Source organism: Mangifera indica, chromosome 4, assembly GCF_011075055.1.
Source record: "Mangifera indica cultivar Alphonso chromosome 4, CATAS_Mindica_2.1, whole genome shotgun sequence".
Classification (NCBI taxonomy): Eukaryota; Viridiplantae; Streptophyta; class Magnoliopsida; order Sapindales; family Anacardiaceae; genus Mangifera; species Mangifera indica.
In genome coordinates, this window is record NC_058140.1 from 1,396,566 (window position 1) to 1,414,259 (window position 17,694).

General features: G+C 31.1%; 2 protein-coding genes across 3 annotated transcripts; both read left to right on the forward strand.

Moving 5' to 3' along the window:
• On the forward strand, positions 1 to 2,135 carry LOC123213345 (heavy metal-associated isoprenylated plant protein 22-like). The gene is made up of 3 exons (XM_044632763.1): positions 1 to 194; positions 290 to 365; positions 1,562 to 2,135. Exons 1-3 carry the CDS (start codon positions 123 to 125, stop codon positions 1,852 to 1,854), a joined length of 441 nt encoding a protein of 146 aa, XP_044488698.1. The 5' UTR covers positions 1 to 122; the 3' UTR covers positions 1,855 to 2,135.
• Positions 2,136 to 14,109: 11,974 nt separating this feature from the next.
• On the forward strand, positions 14,110 to 16,439 carry LOC123213008 (heavy metal-associated isoprenylated plant protein 37-like). Of its 2 annotated transcripts, XM_044632319.1 has the most exons (4): positions 14,110 to 14,333; positions 14,444 to 14,509; positions 14,696 to 14,771; positions 15,111 to 16,439. In XM_044632319.1, exons 2-4 carry the CDS (start codon positions 14,471 to 14,473, stop codon positions 16,244 to 16,246), a joined length of 1,251 nt encoding a protein of 416 aa, XP_044488254.1. In that variant the 5' UTR covers positions 14,110 to 14,333; positions 14,444 to 14,470; the 3' UTR covers positions 16,247 to 16,439. The 2 variants fall into 2 exon arrangements, with proteins under 2 accessions (XP_044488254.1, XP_044488253.1); XM_044632318.1 differs by lacking the exon at positions 14,110 to 14,333 and having other exon boundaries at positions 14,345 to 14,509.
• The last annotated feature ends 1,255 nt before the right edge of the window (positions 16,440 to 17,694 follow it).

A 17,694-nucleotide genomic window follows, 5' to 3' on the forward strand; every position in this document is an offset into this window, starting at 1 on the left:
ATACAACCAAACCTTTCTTATTATTTCATCCTCCTCCTCCACAGCAACTGTCCTCTCATCTCTCTCTCTTCTCTTTCTCTTTCTCTCGTACAGATTTCTCTGAAGCTTTGTGTGTTTCGAAGATGGGGGCACTTGACCATCTTTTGGACTTGTTTGAAATCACACCTAAAAGGAAGAAGAGAAAGCCGATGCAGGTATTTATTTTTTTCAGAATCAAAATTCAAAATTTAATGATAATTAAAATTAACTCTCCAAGTTTATTGAGTTCATGTTCTTTCTTGTTTTGTAGACGGTTGAAATCAAGGTGAAAATGGACTGTGATGGCTGTGAAAGAAGAGTTAGAAATGCTGTTTCCTCCATTAAAGGTAAAAAAGTTAACCTCTCTCAAAGTTTTCCCCCGTCAATCTCTTCTTTCAATGGAAAAAAATGGAGCCTGTTGCCTAGTTTGAAGGCTATTAAAGCCTATAGAGTTCAATTTTTTTTAACAAGTATCCCCATCACCATTTCTTTGAAGTTAAATCAGTCCCAGTGAAGATGTAAAATTTTAGATCCAATGACGAAGCCTACAATTACTTAACTGGGTCAGTAAAAAATATTATTTTTATATGCTAGGAGTTATTTGAATCTAAACTCTCTACCTTACACCCCCTTGTCAACCTACCCACCTCTTGGGGAGAGTTCAAAAAAATTCATGCAACAAAGCGAAGGGTTTTTGCATGGCTTTCCATTTTTTCCAACTTACTGGGCTTTCATGGTATTGGAAAATGGCAGGACCAGAAAATCTGTACATTTCTGCACCCCATTCCTCTTTGATATTCAGATTTAGATCATTATTCATCTCTGCCAGAACCCAGAAACCCTTTTCTATTTCAATCTAGTCCACCTCGATCTCTCTTTGTCTTTATAGCTAAAATCAATGCAAACATTTATTGCCCAGGACCAAATTCCATAAACTCTTGACTTTGGTTTACTGCATCCAAACTTAACCCTATAAAGATAGTCTTGTCAATTTATATTATTAAATTAGTTTTTGAATTACTTAACTGGGCGAGGTGGAAAGTTCTTGACTCAAACTCTTTTTTTGCTAAGCAATTTTTTACTTCAACTTGAGTTTGAAATTGAAATGAATGACTTAAGATCATCTTAATCAATTACAATTAAACCTCTCAAAGTGTCTGTATGTATATATATTTTAATTACCTCATATTCTAAGTCAATAAATTATATTTTAAGGGTGTAAGTGAACCATTTTAAATTTTTTTAGATTTGTTGATATTATATTCAAATCGAATTTAGTTTGAGTTTAGCTTGAAAGTTAAACTCTAGTTGTGCAAGCTTGGCTCGACAACAATCAAGCTCAAGCTAAACTCATTTAAAACCCTAGTTTTTCATGTCTATAATGGGGTTATTTTCCAAAACCCAGAGAGAAAATATCCTTTAACCATAGAGTGGGGGTCAAACTGTCATTAAGTCTTAAAAATATAAATTAAGTCCCTTTTACTTTATTAAAAACTCAAATTCAAATGATTTTTTTCTTTTTCTTTTTATTTTTTTTATACAGGAGCGAAAAGCATAGATGTGAACAGGAAGCAAAGCCGAGTAACAGTGACGGGATACGTGGAGCCGAACAAGGTGTTAAAGAAAGTGAAGAGCACCGGCAAGAGAGCCGAATTTTGGCCGTACGTGCCTTATAATTTGGTGGCGTATCCATATGTGGCGCAGGCGTACGACAAGAAGGCGCCGTCGGGTTTTGTTAAAAACGTTGCTCAAGCTCTTCCCAGCCCGAATGCCACCGACGAGCGGCTCACTACTCTCTTCAGCGATGAAAATCCTCATGCATGTGCCATCATGTAGAGAAGATGACTTCAAAAAGTGGGAATTTTGCACAACTTTTTCTAGTGTAGGACGTGTTTGTCTTTTGTTGTGATGTATTTAGGTATTTATAGTTGTATTATCGTTCGAAACTTATGTATATTATACATAGGGAGGCTTGATGAGTGCTGCTCAGCTTGAATCTATATTCGGATTGAGAGACTTTGTATGGGGGGAAATCAATTAATATAGGTTTTGTCATTTGTTGTGGTGTATTTTATGACATAATAATAATAAGCAATACTATGCATATTTACCTTGAATACGTAGATAAATATACACTTATGTATATTATCACATGATTTGATGTTATTTTATTTTTAATTTAAAATCATTCAATCATATGAAACACATATAAGTGTTTACCCATTTATATACTCAAAGTGAATACACATAATTTTATTAAATAATTATATTATTATTCAAAACCCACAAACTTAATTGATATAATAGTTATGAGATTGATTACTGGATTCAAGTTCGTTTACTTGATGAAAAGGTATGACCTTCTTAACAAATAAAAAAAAAGGTAAGGGACAAAGATCAAATTTAGTTGAGCAAATCATAGAATCACTAAGATTCTATCATTCTCATTAGTTTGGGATAAATGGATTCTTACTCATGTTTTGATTCAACTTAAATATAAATAGCACGTCTAATCACTATTTGTTGTATAACCAATCACTCACTTACGATATGATCAAACGCTTCCTTAATGTAACTCTTGTGCATTTTATAAAAGAAAGTCCGATGGCACAACAAAGATAAAGAATTTTGTAGTGTATGTTTTTTTTATTTTTCAAATGAAGAATCATATTTTTTAATTGAAGATGTCACCATATCTTGCAAGGTATCCCTGTAAATTAGGGATCTCATTGAAACAAGCAAAGAAAGTCTCTTTATTTCATTAATATAATTCAATTATTGGACATAGATTTCGCCCACGGCTGAATTAATAATTCACAGCCACAAAGATGGAAAAGAACAAGACAGCAGCATGCAATTTTGTCACTTTCATGTCCAGAAGATATAATTTAATAAACCATATAGTAAAATTTATGTGGTCTGTATCTCATAAAAGTAGGCAAGACAAGGAATTAGTAGAGAAGCTTCTCAAAAGGAGACACTTTTTCCCCAAGCAATATAACACTTTCTCTAAGTGATTTGTTCGACTGATAATATAGATTAGTAAGGATGAATTTGATCTAAACAACTCATGTTCAGGTCAAATGAATTGGGTTTGAACTAAGAATTGGTTTTGTTTTCATAAATAATTTGAGTTTAAGTCAATCTAAATATTCTAATTTAAGTCAATTTAAATTAAATTCAAAATAAATTATTTTCGAATTGAATTCAATACGAAGATTTCACTCAAATTGTGTTGTTTGAATATTTAATTTCTCTTTTTTCCTCTTAATCATAAAATAAATCTCTTTTTTTTAAATAAATAATTTTTTGTTCCAATACAAGTACAGGAGTGAGCCTAGGGCTGGATTCGAGCCGAGCCAGCTCGGGTTCGAGCTCGGCTCGGCTCGGTTCGAGCCCGAAACGAGCCGGGCTCAGCTCGGCTCGATCGAGCTCGAGCCGAGCCGAGCTGGCTCGGTATATTTTTTTAAAATTTTTTTTATACAAAACGGCGTCGTTTTGATTTATATATATATACAAAACGGTGTCGTTTTGATATAAAAAACGAGCCGAGCCGAGCCGTTACCGAGCCGAATTCGGCTCGAGTCGAGCTCGAGCCGAGCTCGAGCCGAACTCGAGCCGGCCCTCAAAAAGCCGAGCCGAGCCCGAGCTGGCTGCGAGCCGAGCTCGGCTCGGCTCGAATCCAGCCCTAAGTGAGCCTCAATAATTGTAGGAAACTTATTATTATCATAATCAAGAGTAGAAATGTACTGAGTTAATTTGAACTTAAATCTATAATTAAATCAAATGAATAAAAGTTTTAGTTCGATAACTCAATTTGAGTTTAAGGCCTCGTTGGCATTACTACATCAAAGTTTTCTTTTTCTTTTTGACAATTTTTTTTTTTTTTATATATCATTGTTCATCATCCGAGTCAATATGAACTTAAACTTAAAGTAGTTGTTATAGATTTGAATCGAATTCAAAATAACTCATTCAAGTTAAGTTCGAATCTACCTTGATCACAATACTCAAATATTATTGAGATATATATTTTTTAATTTTGTCCTCCACTTTCATTAAAGAAAGTTATCTATTGATTCATTTACACCCAGCTGTCCACCAACTTGTATAATTCTTACATTTTTTTAATTAATTAATTAATTGATTACCATTCTCTTATTTGAATTTTGCTAATTAAGGTCAAAACTAAGATTAAGAGAAGATTATTTTCAGTTAACATTGTTACACATGTCTCTCAATTATTAAATATGTCAATTATTAAATAATCACAATTTCAAACTAATAACTACAAGCTTCCTCCTTTCTAGTCTTCTGGGTGTTTGCCAAGTGTCCAATATCCTATAACTTTGCTCCGATAATCACTTAATTAGGTAAATTGAATTAGGATTAACATAAACTAATCTTGGGAGATGAAGATAGGGTTCAAGTAATTGTCATCCATTTCTCTTTCAGTCTCTAAATTAAATAAAAATACTGTGTGTGCAAGTTTCACTGCTGTACACCATATGATAGTGATGTCACTACCCAGAAAGTCACTAGAGTTTTCTAGGAAACGACATGAAATATCAAGTAATGCTTCAAGGTCAACCAGCCCAAAGACGATCAATCTCAAGATTAGAGTGGGTGCGGATAGGATTTTAGCTCGAGGCAACCAGAAGACCTAATTTGCTTCCTATTTCAAAAAGGTTATCTTCTCTTACTTGACACGATATTGTAATTTTTTATAAAAGTAATATTACATGTATTTATTTGAGTACATAAATAGATACACATTTATATGTTTCATTATGTGATTAAGTGTTACGTTATCTTTAATTCAAAGTCATCTAATCAAATGATAATATATATCAAATATATACATTTTTATATATTCAAAATATATATACATAATTTTATTTTATAACTTCTCTTCACAAGTTCTAAACTATGAAATAGAGATAATAATGCCCTAATAGACATTTCTAAGACATTCTAAAACTAAGAATGTACACTTGACAGTGACATACAACATTCATTGTATTCATCTTCCACATTATATATATTAGCTAATGTCTATATGGTGAATGTTGTCATTCTGATCAATTTAGACCGAACCATGTTAAATATCTTGTGTCTAACTTATTTATTTATTTTTTCAATCATTTTCACCCACCATTAGAAACAATTGGGTCTAATTAGATCTTTATCATTATTATCATAGTCTAATATTCTGAGTTAAGTGTAACAGTTGGTCTCAAGAAATCTCATCAACACACACTAAAAAAGAAAAAAGTAATAGCAATAAGAAAATAAAGTATTCGATAGTTATAAGTATTATATTCATTATTTTAGTGATTAATTATTTATACTCTCATTAAAAAAATATATATTTAAGATTTTGATAAAAAAAATAGTTGTTAAAAATTTAATTTTCGTTATTAAAAAGTTTTAACGCTAAGAAAAATTTTGTTATTGTCAGTTGTTATAATTTCTCTCGTTAGAAATATTATTTTTAATAGAAAAAGTTATAACAACAGATAACGACGAAAATTTTCTTATAGTTAAAACTTTTTAATGACAAAAAAAAGACTTTTAACAACTATGTTCCCCTCGTTAAAGTCAAATTTTTATTTAGTTTCAACGAGAATATAAATAATTAATCTTTAAAATCATGAAAATAATACTCATAACAAACAAATATGTATCCACTTGCTATTTTCAAATACAAAGTTGTATTAAAAAAAATAGGGTTGTTGAGATGCACAAGTAATCAATAATATAAGTATTGTGAGTTCATGCCAATCTGGTTATGTGTAATTTTATTTGTATTTTGTGTTGAGCGATGGTCAGAATGAGGGTAAATGTGGGCACCAGGACCCGCCATTAAAGGAACACTTTGTTAAGAATTACTTCTCCTGAATTTTTCAATGCTCCATTGAAGATGAAACCCAACTGCAGAAACAATTCCTTTGCTATATTAATTATTGTAGAATTTAAAGATACTGGTGTCTAAGGTTGTCATGGCTAGACTGGATTTGATCACGCCGAGTCTAAACAAAATCTAGTTTAACATCGATTGAAATCTAAATTAATTAGTTTTAGATCAATGAGTTGAAATTTAAATTCGATTAAAAAATAATTAAACTTTGAATTTAATCTGAAATAGTTCAAACCCAAATATTTAGATCAATTTAAACTTGTTTTGTTTATGAAAATAAGTCTACTCTTTGAATCATTCCATTTGAACTCGAACAATTCGAATTGAATTTATCTCGAATATTGGAGATCCCATACTTATTTGATGATCATGAATTTAACTAGTGTTGGAAAAAGACTCCCATAAAGCCCCCAAATTTTGGGAAAACTACCAAACGACACCTCCAAAGACAAGTATGTCTAAAGTAACTTTAATAAATGGGCTGAACTGAAGAATAGCCCAACCCATTTCCTTGTTTGATCAATTTTAGGCTTTAATTCCAAGCCTTAGCAAAATTAGAGTGAAGCTTAAAATTAGGTACAAAAATCCAAATGGGTAGACACAATCTTTTCAGATCTAAACCAGGCGTTGCCTGATCAAAGAGTCAGTTTGGGTCTTAACCAATCCAACCATCCGTTGATCGCCCACATAGAGCACAACAACCCATAAATCCGAATTCCAAACCCTATGATAAAAGAGTAAAAAAAAAAATAAAGATGGAAAGGCCCATAAAATTTGAGACATTGTAATCATCAAGCCTACCACTGTCATAGCCCAAAAAGCAATCAGAATTGAGAATCCAAAGAAGATTACAGAAATCCCAGTTCAGAGATTAAGTGAAAGATGAAAACTCACCCAGCCACCATTGGATCCAGAAAAATGTGGACCCCAAACTCATCTTGATCGTTGAATATTCATCTGATTTCACCATCACAATGTACCGTCCATCCCTACTAGCTTTAAATTTTCAGAGAGAATTTTTACCTCTTTTGGGGAATTGAAACTTAATAAAAAAATCAATTAAAAGAAAAGCCCAAAAAAAAAGTTAATAACAGTTAAGGACTAAAAGTTAGAATAAATTAATTGTCCCGCCCAAGGTTTTGCCAAATGACATTTCACACTTCTTGAAGACATAAATAATATTCTCTATTCAAAATTAATTTATATTGATTAAAAAATCTTGTCACGGTGTTAAAAAGTGAAATGTAAAATTATTATTTAATCACTTTTATTTTTTAAAATTATTATATAATATCATATTAAAAAATTAAAATAAATTTGATAAATATCTAAATTTTATCATAATCCACTTGTTTTCATTTCCTTTTACCTTTATTTATTCTTTTTTTGTTTATAATTTTATACTGTTGCCAATTTCACCCTTCATCTTCTTCCTCTATTTCACATTATTATCGATAATAACTTTCAATCAATCCAAGTTATGAATGAATCAATTGATCCACTAAAGAGTATCGTCAATGATAGCTTTTAGTTAATCGATCGAGTCGCTACTGGAAATCAATAGTTATTTTTTAATTTTTTTCACAATTAATTAGATAATAAATATACTATTTGACCCTTATGTTGTTAGATTTTTTTAAACTAAATTTAATTTTAGATTTTAAAAAACAGTGTTCTTCATGGCATATAGGGATGATGAAAAGGGCGTCAGAGGCAACCTTGGGTGGAAACAGTAATTTACTGCTGAAGCAATTCCTTCAAACATAAGCAAAAGCACCAGAAAAAATAGGCTGGAGCTCTGAGGCACCGGCAGCCCACACAACCTGCAGAGAAATTTGCAGTTTCTTGGGTTTTGCTGGCAAAAGGCAAAAGCAATGATGAAAGTTTTCTGCAGAGGCCAAAACTTGAAAAAAGAAACGAACCCTTTTCTTTTCTTTTTTTGTTTTCGATTTCTGTGATTGCGTGCTGAGTTTCTGCTGGCTCTACTAATGGCATAGCCCCTGAATTATGTATATAAAAACAAGGCCAAAAGAGTTATTCCCTCCCAAGGAATTTAAAACTTAAGAATTCTAATTTCTCACTTTTTACAACTAAATCATTTATTTATAAGATAATTTTTATTAAAAATTTTAATTAAAATTAAAAATAAAATTATTATTTATTAAAAATTTAAAAAATAAAAATTTTATTATATTTTTTAAATAAAAAAATTCTGTACTTTTTTTCAATTTAAAGTTTAAAATATAACAATTTTTTTGTAGAGTTTTTTTTTCTTTTCTTTGAAGACTATTCACCGTTTTCAGTCGTTGATCGTTCTCCTTTCTACCTTTATCTCTTTCTCTCAGTCTTTCTCTCTTTTTTCTCCTCGATCATGGATTGACAAAAATCTTCTGGATGACAACGTTTAGATTTTTATATGATTTTTATTAATCTGTGATCTAAGACAAAGGGGAGAGAGATCGAAAAAAGAGATAAGGCCAAAGGAAGAATGGCCGACGATTGGAGACGGCAAATCATCACAAGAGAAAAGAGGAAAAAAAATTTTTTTTAAAAATTATTTTTTAAACTTTAATGAAAACTTTAGAAGGAAAATTGAAATCAAATTGAAGGAAAAATATAATAAAAATTTAGTTTTTAAAATTTTTGTAAAATAATAATTTTATTTTTAACTTTAACTAAAATTTTTAATAAAAATTATTTTATATATAAATATTTAAACTTTTAAAAATTGAAAAGTAAAATTCCGGAATTTTACCATAAGTTAAATGGTAACAAGTCTTTTGGCCTATAAACAAAGCAAAGGGCCAACGCAAACCCTAAATATGCGAGGACTAAAAGTTCATAAATGTATATATTTATGCGCATATCAATACAAAGTTGCATTACAGGCATATGCAATGTTTGGGAAACTGTGAACCAAAAGTGGAGCTTTTAGATTTTGCATTTGGTTTTTTCTACTTTAAACTAGGGTTGCTAAAAGAAGACCAAAGTCCGACAAACCGGGAAAATCAATTATGAACTTCGGTTAACCGATTATTCACAAAGAAAGAATGACTGGTTCACAAGTCGTTCAATCAAAAAAGGCTTTGTTCCTCTAGTCTTTCACAACAATTTTGTCAAATTTTGGACAAAAATGAACGACGAAAGATAAAACATCTGTAATTGAAGCTTTATAGTTGTTTCAGACAAGAACAACATTATTCCATTGTTTGTTTCAATTTTTGTCAAGATTGAAGCAAACTCGGAGTTTCAATGTTGAACATTCATTCCTATATTGTTTTGAACTAATCTAGAATAACAATCGTAATTGTTTCAAGTGAAATTTGATTATATTTTGAAAATAAAATTTGACAAATACGGTTAATTAATCTAATATCACTAGTTAACTAGTAATATTAGATGGGTTATGTTTGGGTCTCTTCTATCCTATAAATGAGCCTTTAGCTCTTCATACACTCGTTCACTATTATTTATCGAAATAAAATTACAAATATTTAAAAAGAGTATGAATTCGAATAATTTTTTTTTTGTAACCAGAGATCCTATTCATAATAGTACTGGTGATACAATAACCAAATTTATGATTATTGTTGCAAGTGACTCAGGTTTTACAAACGTAATAAGAATTCGAACTCGATTTTGCTAACAATTCAAATAAATTTCTTCTCACATTCAAAGAAAAAAATATTTGGGACTAGGGGTGCATTCGGGGTGGGCCGAGCCCAAACACCCCTTGGCTCAAGTTTGGATAAGACAGAAAATGGTCATATTGGAACTTAGCTCGAATCTATCAAACCAAAATTAAGTCCAACTCGATTCGGTTTGAGTTTAACTTGATTTCGTAGCTCAAATCAATAGCTTGAATTTGTAGCTTGATTGGATTCGAATTAATAGTTTAAATTGATTATTCAAATTATGACTCAAATTTGTGGTTCATGAACAAAACGATATTATTTTACTTAAATAATATTCAAAATTTCTAATTTGAGTCATAGATTCAAATCATACTGAACCATGAATTCGAATGAATTTAAGTCATAAATTCAAGTTAAATCAAATTACGAATTTAAACTACTATTTTGAGTTATAAATTTTAATCAAATATTCTTTAACTCGAATTTAATTTGAATTAAAAAATAAATCATAGTTTTTAATTCAAATTTAATTCAAATTTTAATTAAATAAATTTAAATCAAATTAAATCAAATCAATTTTTGAGATCTAAGATAGCCGGATCATATCCAGGCGTATTTGAGACTTTAATTCTAGCAATGAATATGAAAAGTTGTCTTTTAGCATATGTTTAAAGATTAATAAATTTTGAAGAGGTAGGGGAGCAGTTTTCTATGAAAGTTACATAGGGAGGGAAGAATCAGTGCAGACAGGGAATCAAATGCAATATTTGTTCAGTTGCTTTATCCTTTTGCTTTGGCAGACAACTCCAATTTATCCACTACCATTTATTGGGACTCAGAATTTAGTTTGAGCTTGTTAGGGACATTCTCGACTCCAGATATGTAAATTCACCCTCTTTTTTTTTTTTTTATATAGCTATTCATCTTAAATAAGATAAAAATTTTAAAACTCAATCGATCAAATTAAATATATAAAATTTCAAATTAAGTGGCCGATTACATAATTACTGATAAATATTATCTTATTTGAACACTCATTATATTTATTATTTAAACTATTTTTCAAAATTTTTATATTTACCTATTAATAATGGTGTTTACATTATAAAATGAGGGTTAATCATGTGATGTTAATATGACAGATAGAGTTATCTATCGGTTTAACCTCAGGTCAATATGATCAAATAGATAAAATCGAGTTCTAATTATAACCAAAGCAGAATAAATATTTATAACACAATTTGATTGGATCCCTCTTGTTAAACTAAACTAAATTATTATTTACGAAGTAGCTAGTTTTACCATATTAAGAACCATAATTCTTAGTTGTTTAGTATATTATATAAAAAATAATAAAATTATGATTTTTTTAATTAAAAATCTAAAATTTCAAATTTTTAATAAAAATATTGATTTATTTAATTAAAAAAAAGGGTAATTCAATACTTTCAAATGTGATAATCCCTTCAAATTAATGTGTTCAATCGAAGCAATAAATAGAAAATTAACTAGTTTTGGCCACCAGTAGGGGAGAACAACATAAAGATAAGGGGTGTCAAGTGGCACAAATTAAAACTTGTCCTCGTAAGAAACCAGGATTGGCAGTGGACTGAAACAGGGCCCACCAGTCACGGGGATTCGTGAAGTTATCCGGTTTTAACGATAACGGTACATATTGAATTTATCCTGACCTTGAAATATCGCGCTATGCTCTAATTTCTCGTTGTACAAACGGAATATTTAATGGGCCAGGCCCACGTGATTAACACACTGTTATTGGTGACCAGGTAATTAGCTCGACAGCCCTATTATTGCAAGGTTTTGAAAATGACTAGGTATGGAATCAATTCGAGTTTGGTCTAAAGAAAGACTAATTTGATGAGTTCGAATTAAATTTGAGATTGATAGTGTTGTCATACTATATCTCTTCTTATTAGTGATTTTTTCTTTGACGGTCTTTTTTTAACAACTATTCTCCTCTGATGTTATTGTTTATCAATTCGAACGAATCAAACTTTAAGTAATTGTTATAAATTTGAGATAAGTTTGATATGATCTATTTGGAAACTCTAACCCCAATCGTTAATGAGAATTTCATTTTTATAGTCAATTCAATTATTTTCATCACCTACAATAATATTATCATCTTTTCTACCTCACAAGAAGTTAGTTAAGAAGTCAAAGTCGTTATACTTAGTTAATAAATTAGCCCAATTGTTGACGAGAATCTCGCTTTCATAATCAACTCAATTGTCTTCATCACGTATAACAATATTATCATCCTTTCTATCTCACAAAAAGTTAGTTAAGAAGTCAAAATCGTTATAATTAGTTAATGAATTGTCGACATAGACATAATTTCTTTAACAACATACTAAATGTTTGCATTTGTTAGCATGCTAATAATGATGCCATGTCCAAGTAATAATTCACACACAAAACATGAACATGACAAGAACATTGTCCATATTTCTTTGTTCTCTTTTCACTCTCGTTTTTTTCCCATTTGTTGAAGAATAAAAACTGTTCCCAAAATAGTGGGGATAAACAGCAATTGAAATAAACATGTTTGGAGTGGATTTTAGTGGAGTTAACTCCAGTTTGGTTGTCAATTTGATTCAAATAAATTTGAAATGAATTCAAGATTAAGAATTTTATATTATTAAATTTACGCTTGAGCTTAAACTTACAGGGTGTTTTGTTAAGTAAATTAACTAAGTTTAAAAAAATTCAATTTGAATAAATTAAAATGACATCGTTTTGATTAATACACATTAAAATCATATTATTTTAAGTAATACGCTTCAAAATGATGTAATTATAATCGATTTTGGCACCACAATATCAAGTTGAGTTTGAATCCCTTCAAATTAATCTGGTTTGAGGTGAGCTTATTGACCTCGACTTTTTTAATAGAGATACATTTGAGTTGGTTCAAAGTCAAATTTAATTTAACAGAGATACCTTTTTCTTTCATAAAAAACGATTTAGTTTATAATATTAGTTTAATATAGAAGAAATTATGTTTTTTCTTTAATCAAAAGAATTTTATAAAGAAAACATGTAGTCCATGACCCTTTTATAAGCCTTTACAAATATCTTTTGAGACAGATTTGAGCTAAACTAAATTAAATCTGAATAAATATCAATTCAATTTTAAAACAAGTAGTTTAAAATTAAGTTTGACTCGTTCAAATTATTAAACAAAAAAAATTATCAAAGAAAAATTGATAACAACATGAGCTCCTGTTTAAGTTGAGCCATATCAAAAGCTCAATAAAAAAATTTAAGATATTCTTGTATTATATTGTGTAATAGCCTTAATCAAGCCAAATCAAATTAAAAATTAATTAATTCGAGCTAAGCCCAATTAGATTTATACATAACTCAAGCCCAAGAGTCGTAAGTTTAAACACAAACTCTCTATAGGAATGTTTAACTCAAACTTAATTCAAAAAATTACGTTAAACCTTATATTTTATCAATAATCTCCAATTATAGGTGAAAGTGAACCGTGCCAAGCTAAAAATGGCAAGGCTTGAAATGCCATGAGTTATGCCATTCATTGGTGAGACGTGTTTGCACATCAAACCTCAAGGCTTTGTGGGTCCACCTACAAAATATATAAATTTTAAACTTTCGTAATTATTTTAAAATTTTTTTAATTAATTTAATCTTTGTGAATTTTATTATATTGACCTCATAGATCTTCTCATGTGTCTCCATACGATTTATTTTATTTGTAGGTTTGACACACTTACAACATGTCTCATAAATTTATAAGTTGTACTAACCCACGTAACGCTATGATCCACTATCAATTTTATCCCAAGAGTAAGATTTTAGTGGCACAGGCGAAAGAAATTAAATTTTTAAAGATTTGTTGAAATTAAACTCAAACTAAGTCACATAAACAATGAATTCGAGCCCAAACTTGACTATAAATAATTGAATCATGCATGATCTACAAACCAAGGTATAAGTAGTTTGTCAATACCTTATATTGTTTGCAACCCTACCCTTATCTAATATAATAAAGAATTACGTTATTATTCTTTTATCTCAAACGATAGGTAGTTTGAATGATAAAAAATAAAAGTTTTCAACTGCAGGAACAATTATATAAGGAATGGCCCAGTTAAAGTTACTTTAACCTTAAATAAATGGTCCCATTAAAGTAAAGTTTTTTCTCTTAAATAAGTTTTTTTTTTTTACTCAAAAAAATTTTAAAAAAAATTGTGAAGGATGAACTTGATGATTTTAAGAACCTTGAGGGACGAAAAAGACAAATGACTGAAGTTGATAGTTGTAATTATTTCTCTCTCTCATTTTCACGAGAAATGAAAAGTGACAAAAGAAGGACACAGGGATAAAAGTCTGTGGCTGTCAAGTCGCTGCTCTTCTTTATCTTTCCTCGATCATCTTTTTCTTCAGTAAGTATTCAACGTTAAATCACATCCTTTCTCAATCCGACATCTCTCTTTTTCTCTCTCCCCACTTTTACTCTTCCTCTGACTTCCATTTTTTCTCTTCCTTGTCTTTATATTTGTCCTGGGATTCTCTTGTTGTGTTGTGCATTTGTTTTTAATCTTGAAGAGCCAACACCCATGTGCTTTTCTTTTGTTTGTTTCTGAAAGCAACAAGAAGCAGCAAAGAACAGCAAAAGTAGAATCTGAAATCGCCCTATAGTTTATAGTCTGCAACTCAGTCTCCCACATGCAGCTCAGCCATTTTTAGTTTTTACTATTTCCCATTACTGGGTGTGTGACTGTTTTACTTTTCATTTTCAGTTTTTGATTTATTTTTTCTGTTCCTTTCTTCTCCTATATTGAGAGAAGACAGTCTCACTCTCACTTTCATTAACAAACAGCTAGGTAGCTACTACTGAAGAAAAGAAATGACTAAAGAAGACGACTTTAAGCTTCTCAAGATCCAGGTCTTTCTCTCTTAACCACATTTGCTTTTATTATCCTTTCTATGTCTTCTCTTTTTTTCTTTCTTTCTTTTTTTAATATTATTGCTGTGTTCTTTTCCTTGAGAATCTTTCTTCTTGTTTTTGTTCTTTGTTTCTTTCTTTTTATTATCCATTTAGCTGTCTATCTATCTGTCTATTCTACTGCAGACTTGTGTTCTCAAAGTGAACATTCACTGTGATGGCTGTAAGCAGAAAGTGAAGAAACTCCTTCAGAGAATTGAAGGTGCTCATCACTTTCTCTCTTTTGATTTTGTATTTTTCTTGAGTTTGTGTTTGGTTACTAAGAAAATGGAGAAAAAGAAAGTGACCCACTTGAGTTACTTTGCTCATTTTTCCTTGGAAACCATTACATTGTGGTAAAGTAAAAGATAAAGTTCGAAACTTTTCAAGTCATTTTCTTAGTATTTCTCAACAAGACTAAATAATTTTCACAAATAAATTGTCTGTTTCACTGTTTTGAGTTTGCTTAGGGGATCTCTAACTTGGGTGTTTATAGAAATTTTGTGTTTGGCTAATTTGTTTGTGATTTTTCTGTTATGTTCTTTTTATTTTCTTGTTGCAGGTGTTTATCAGGTAAATATAGATGCAGATCAGCAGAAAGTTACAGTTTTAGGGAGTGTGGATTCTGCAACATTGATCAAGAAACTGGTGAGAAATGGGAAACATGCAGAGCTTTGGTCCCAAAAGTCAAATCAAAATCAAAGCCAAAGCCAAAGCCAAATTCAAAACCAGAAGCAAAAGATCAACTGCATCAAGGATGACAAGAAGAACAACAATCAAGGTCAGAAGCAAGGGTTGATGAAGGGGCTTGAGGCCTTGAAGAACCAGCACAAGTTTCCTCTATTCATTTCTGAGGAAGGTGGTGAGTTTTATGATGATGATGAAGATGATGAGGAGGATGAGTTGCAGTTTCTCAAGGCAAACCAACTAGGCCAATTTGGTTTGCTCAGGCAACAAGCCATGGATGCAAATAATGCAAAGAAAGGTGTTGCAGGTATGCCTGGTGGTGCCGATAACATTAATAAAATGAACAACAATGGTGGAAATACAAATGCTGGGAAGAAAGGGAACCCAAATCAGGTTTTGGGAGGAATGAATAGCTTTAATCCAAGTGGGATTGATCCTAAAACTATGGCAGCTTTAAAAATGAACAATGTTTTCAGTGGTGGTGGACACGTCAATGTTAATGGGGATGGCAAAAGGGCAAATGACATTAATGCCATGATGGGTGGTCTTGGAGGTGGCTACCATGGAAATGGTGCTAATATTGTTTCAAATACTGCTGCTGCTTTGGGAGGAAATCCTAATGGTTTAGTAGGGTTTCAACATGTTCAACCCACCAATGGGTACCAAAATTCAGCAGCAGGAGGGTTGACAAATGGAGGATATGCTACTGGTCAACAATATCCATCATCCATGCCCACGAACATGAATGGTGGATACTCGTACAACCATCCATCAGCACAAATGATGACGAATATGAACATGCAAAACAGGCATGCCATTCAACAGCCTCAAATGATGTATCATAGGTCCCCATTCATTCCTCCCAACACAGGATACTTCTACAATTATAACCCTGCTCCATATCCATTCCCTGAACAACCACCACCCCAGAATTATAGTGTTGACCACTTAGGTGCCCCGTCATCCGATATGGTTAGTGATGAAAACACCAGCAGCTGCACAATTATGTAATGATATGTATGTAGGAGAGAGAGAGAATAATGTTTGACTTCAAATTCTCTCTTTGTTGAAACTAGTTAGTGACTTATTGAGACATCAATATTATGTAATAGCAGTAGTGTGGTGTGAAGGAATAGGGTGAAGACTGGATGATGTTTTCCGCCTAGTGAATCTTATCTGTGTCTTATGGTGTTTCCTTTTTTAATTCGATCCAGCTCTCTAATTTTTTTTAACCTTTCTTTGTGGACTGACTTGATCTGAATGTAGAATAGAATAATAACATTACAGCATACCTAACAATCTTAAAAAGAGATTAAAAATATGCGTATAAATTCTTGGTGGGTGGTTTTCAAGACCATGCCCAAGATGGAAGCTCCAATAATGTACAAAGTGACATTGGTAACAGCAAAATGTACAGCGATATGATAACGATTAGGGGCTGATTTGAATTTAAGTTAATTTCGAGTGAATTGATTTTGAATCAGTTTGTTAATTTGGTGATATAGTTTATCTTGTTTGTAATATTATTAATCTTTCGTTGATATTATGCATTCTATTGATAACTTTCGGATGATACTAACATATCAACAAGTTGAGTATTATAGATTTAAACTAAATGTGAATTGATCTCAAACTAATTTAATTTCAATTGGATCTAACCCTGGTAATGTTGAGCGTAAAGGAGAGGTACGACAGGGCTGATAATCTTTGACATTAGTGAGGGCCACTTTTAATAAGCAATCTGTAATTTTCATATAGGGCCACATGCTGCCTGGTGTGCAAAAAGCCAACAAATGAACATCATCAGCAGTCAATAGCATTTTGGAAACCTTTTTGACCCCATGTGTGACAAAACAAAACGTTGGAGCCTAAACATGGGTTAATTCCATCACAATTTAAATTTATAATAGTTAATTTGAAATTGGGTTTCAAATATAATAGAATAAATAGTATTATCGATGTGATAAACAGTATCATTAAAAAGAAATTTGAATTGAACTGAAATTCTAATTTAAATTTGATGTGAATTGAAGCAAAAACCAAATTGAACCCATTAGCTTATTTAATCTATAGTGGTGAAGGTGGAAGGTGGAAGTGATCGGTGAGTGAATCTAGGAAACCTGAAAGGGGATTTGAGGCATGGCAAGTTTAGTGATTTGAAAAGGGTATATTGACAGAGATTCTGAGAAATGGAGTTGAATATGGATTAAGAATATGCTTCGGAAAAAGAAAACATGCAGGAATCTATTCCCAACTGTTCTACTATTTATTTAGTGTTCTGCCATGAATGGTAGTTCTTTCAGCACATCCAAGGTAACTCCATTGTTAACTGATTTCCCTGTCCATTCAGTATTTTTAATTGAAGACGACAAGTCAATGACTGAATATCTCTTAGAATTGATGTGTTTTGATATTGGAGAGCTTAAAGTCATATATAAACAGTTTAAAGTTATATAAAT

Coding starts and splice junctions, on each gene's coding strand:
- LOC123213345 (XM_044632763.1), top strand. CDS start 123: ATGGGGGCACTTGACCATCTTTTGGACTTGTTTGAAATCACACCTAAA. Junction 195..289: donor AGAAGAGAAAGCCGATGCAG/GTATTTATTTTT, acceptor CTTGTTTTGTAG/ACGGTTGAAATCAAGGTGAA. Junction 366..1,561: donor TGCTGTTTCCTCCATTAAAG/GTAAAAAAGTTA, acceptor TTTTTTATACAG/GAGCGAAAAGCATAGATGTG.
- LOC123213008 (XM_044632319.1), top strand. CDS start 14,471: ATGACTAAAGAAGACGACTTTAAGCTTCTCAAGATCCAG. Junction 14,510..14,695: donor TTAAGCTTCTCAAGATCCAG/GTCTTTCTCTCT, acceptor ATTCTACTGCAG/ACTTGTGTTCTCAAAGTGAA. Junction 14,772..15,110: donor ACTCCTTCAGAGAATTGAAG/GTGCTCATCACT, acceptor TTCTTGTTGCAG/GTGTTTATCAGGTAAATATA.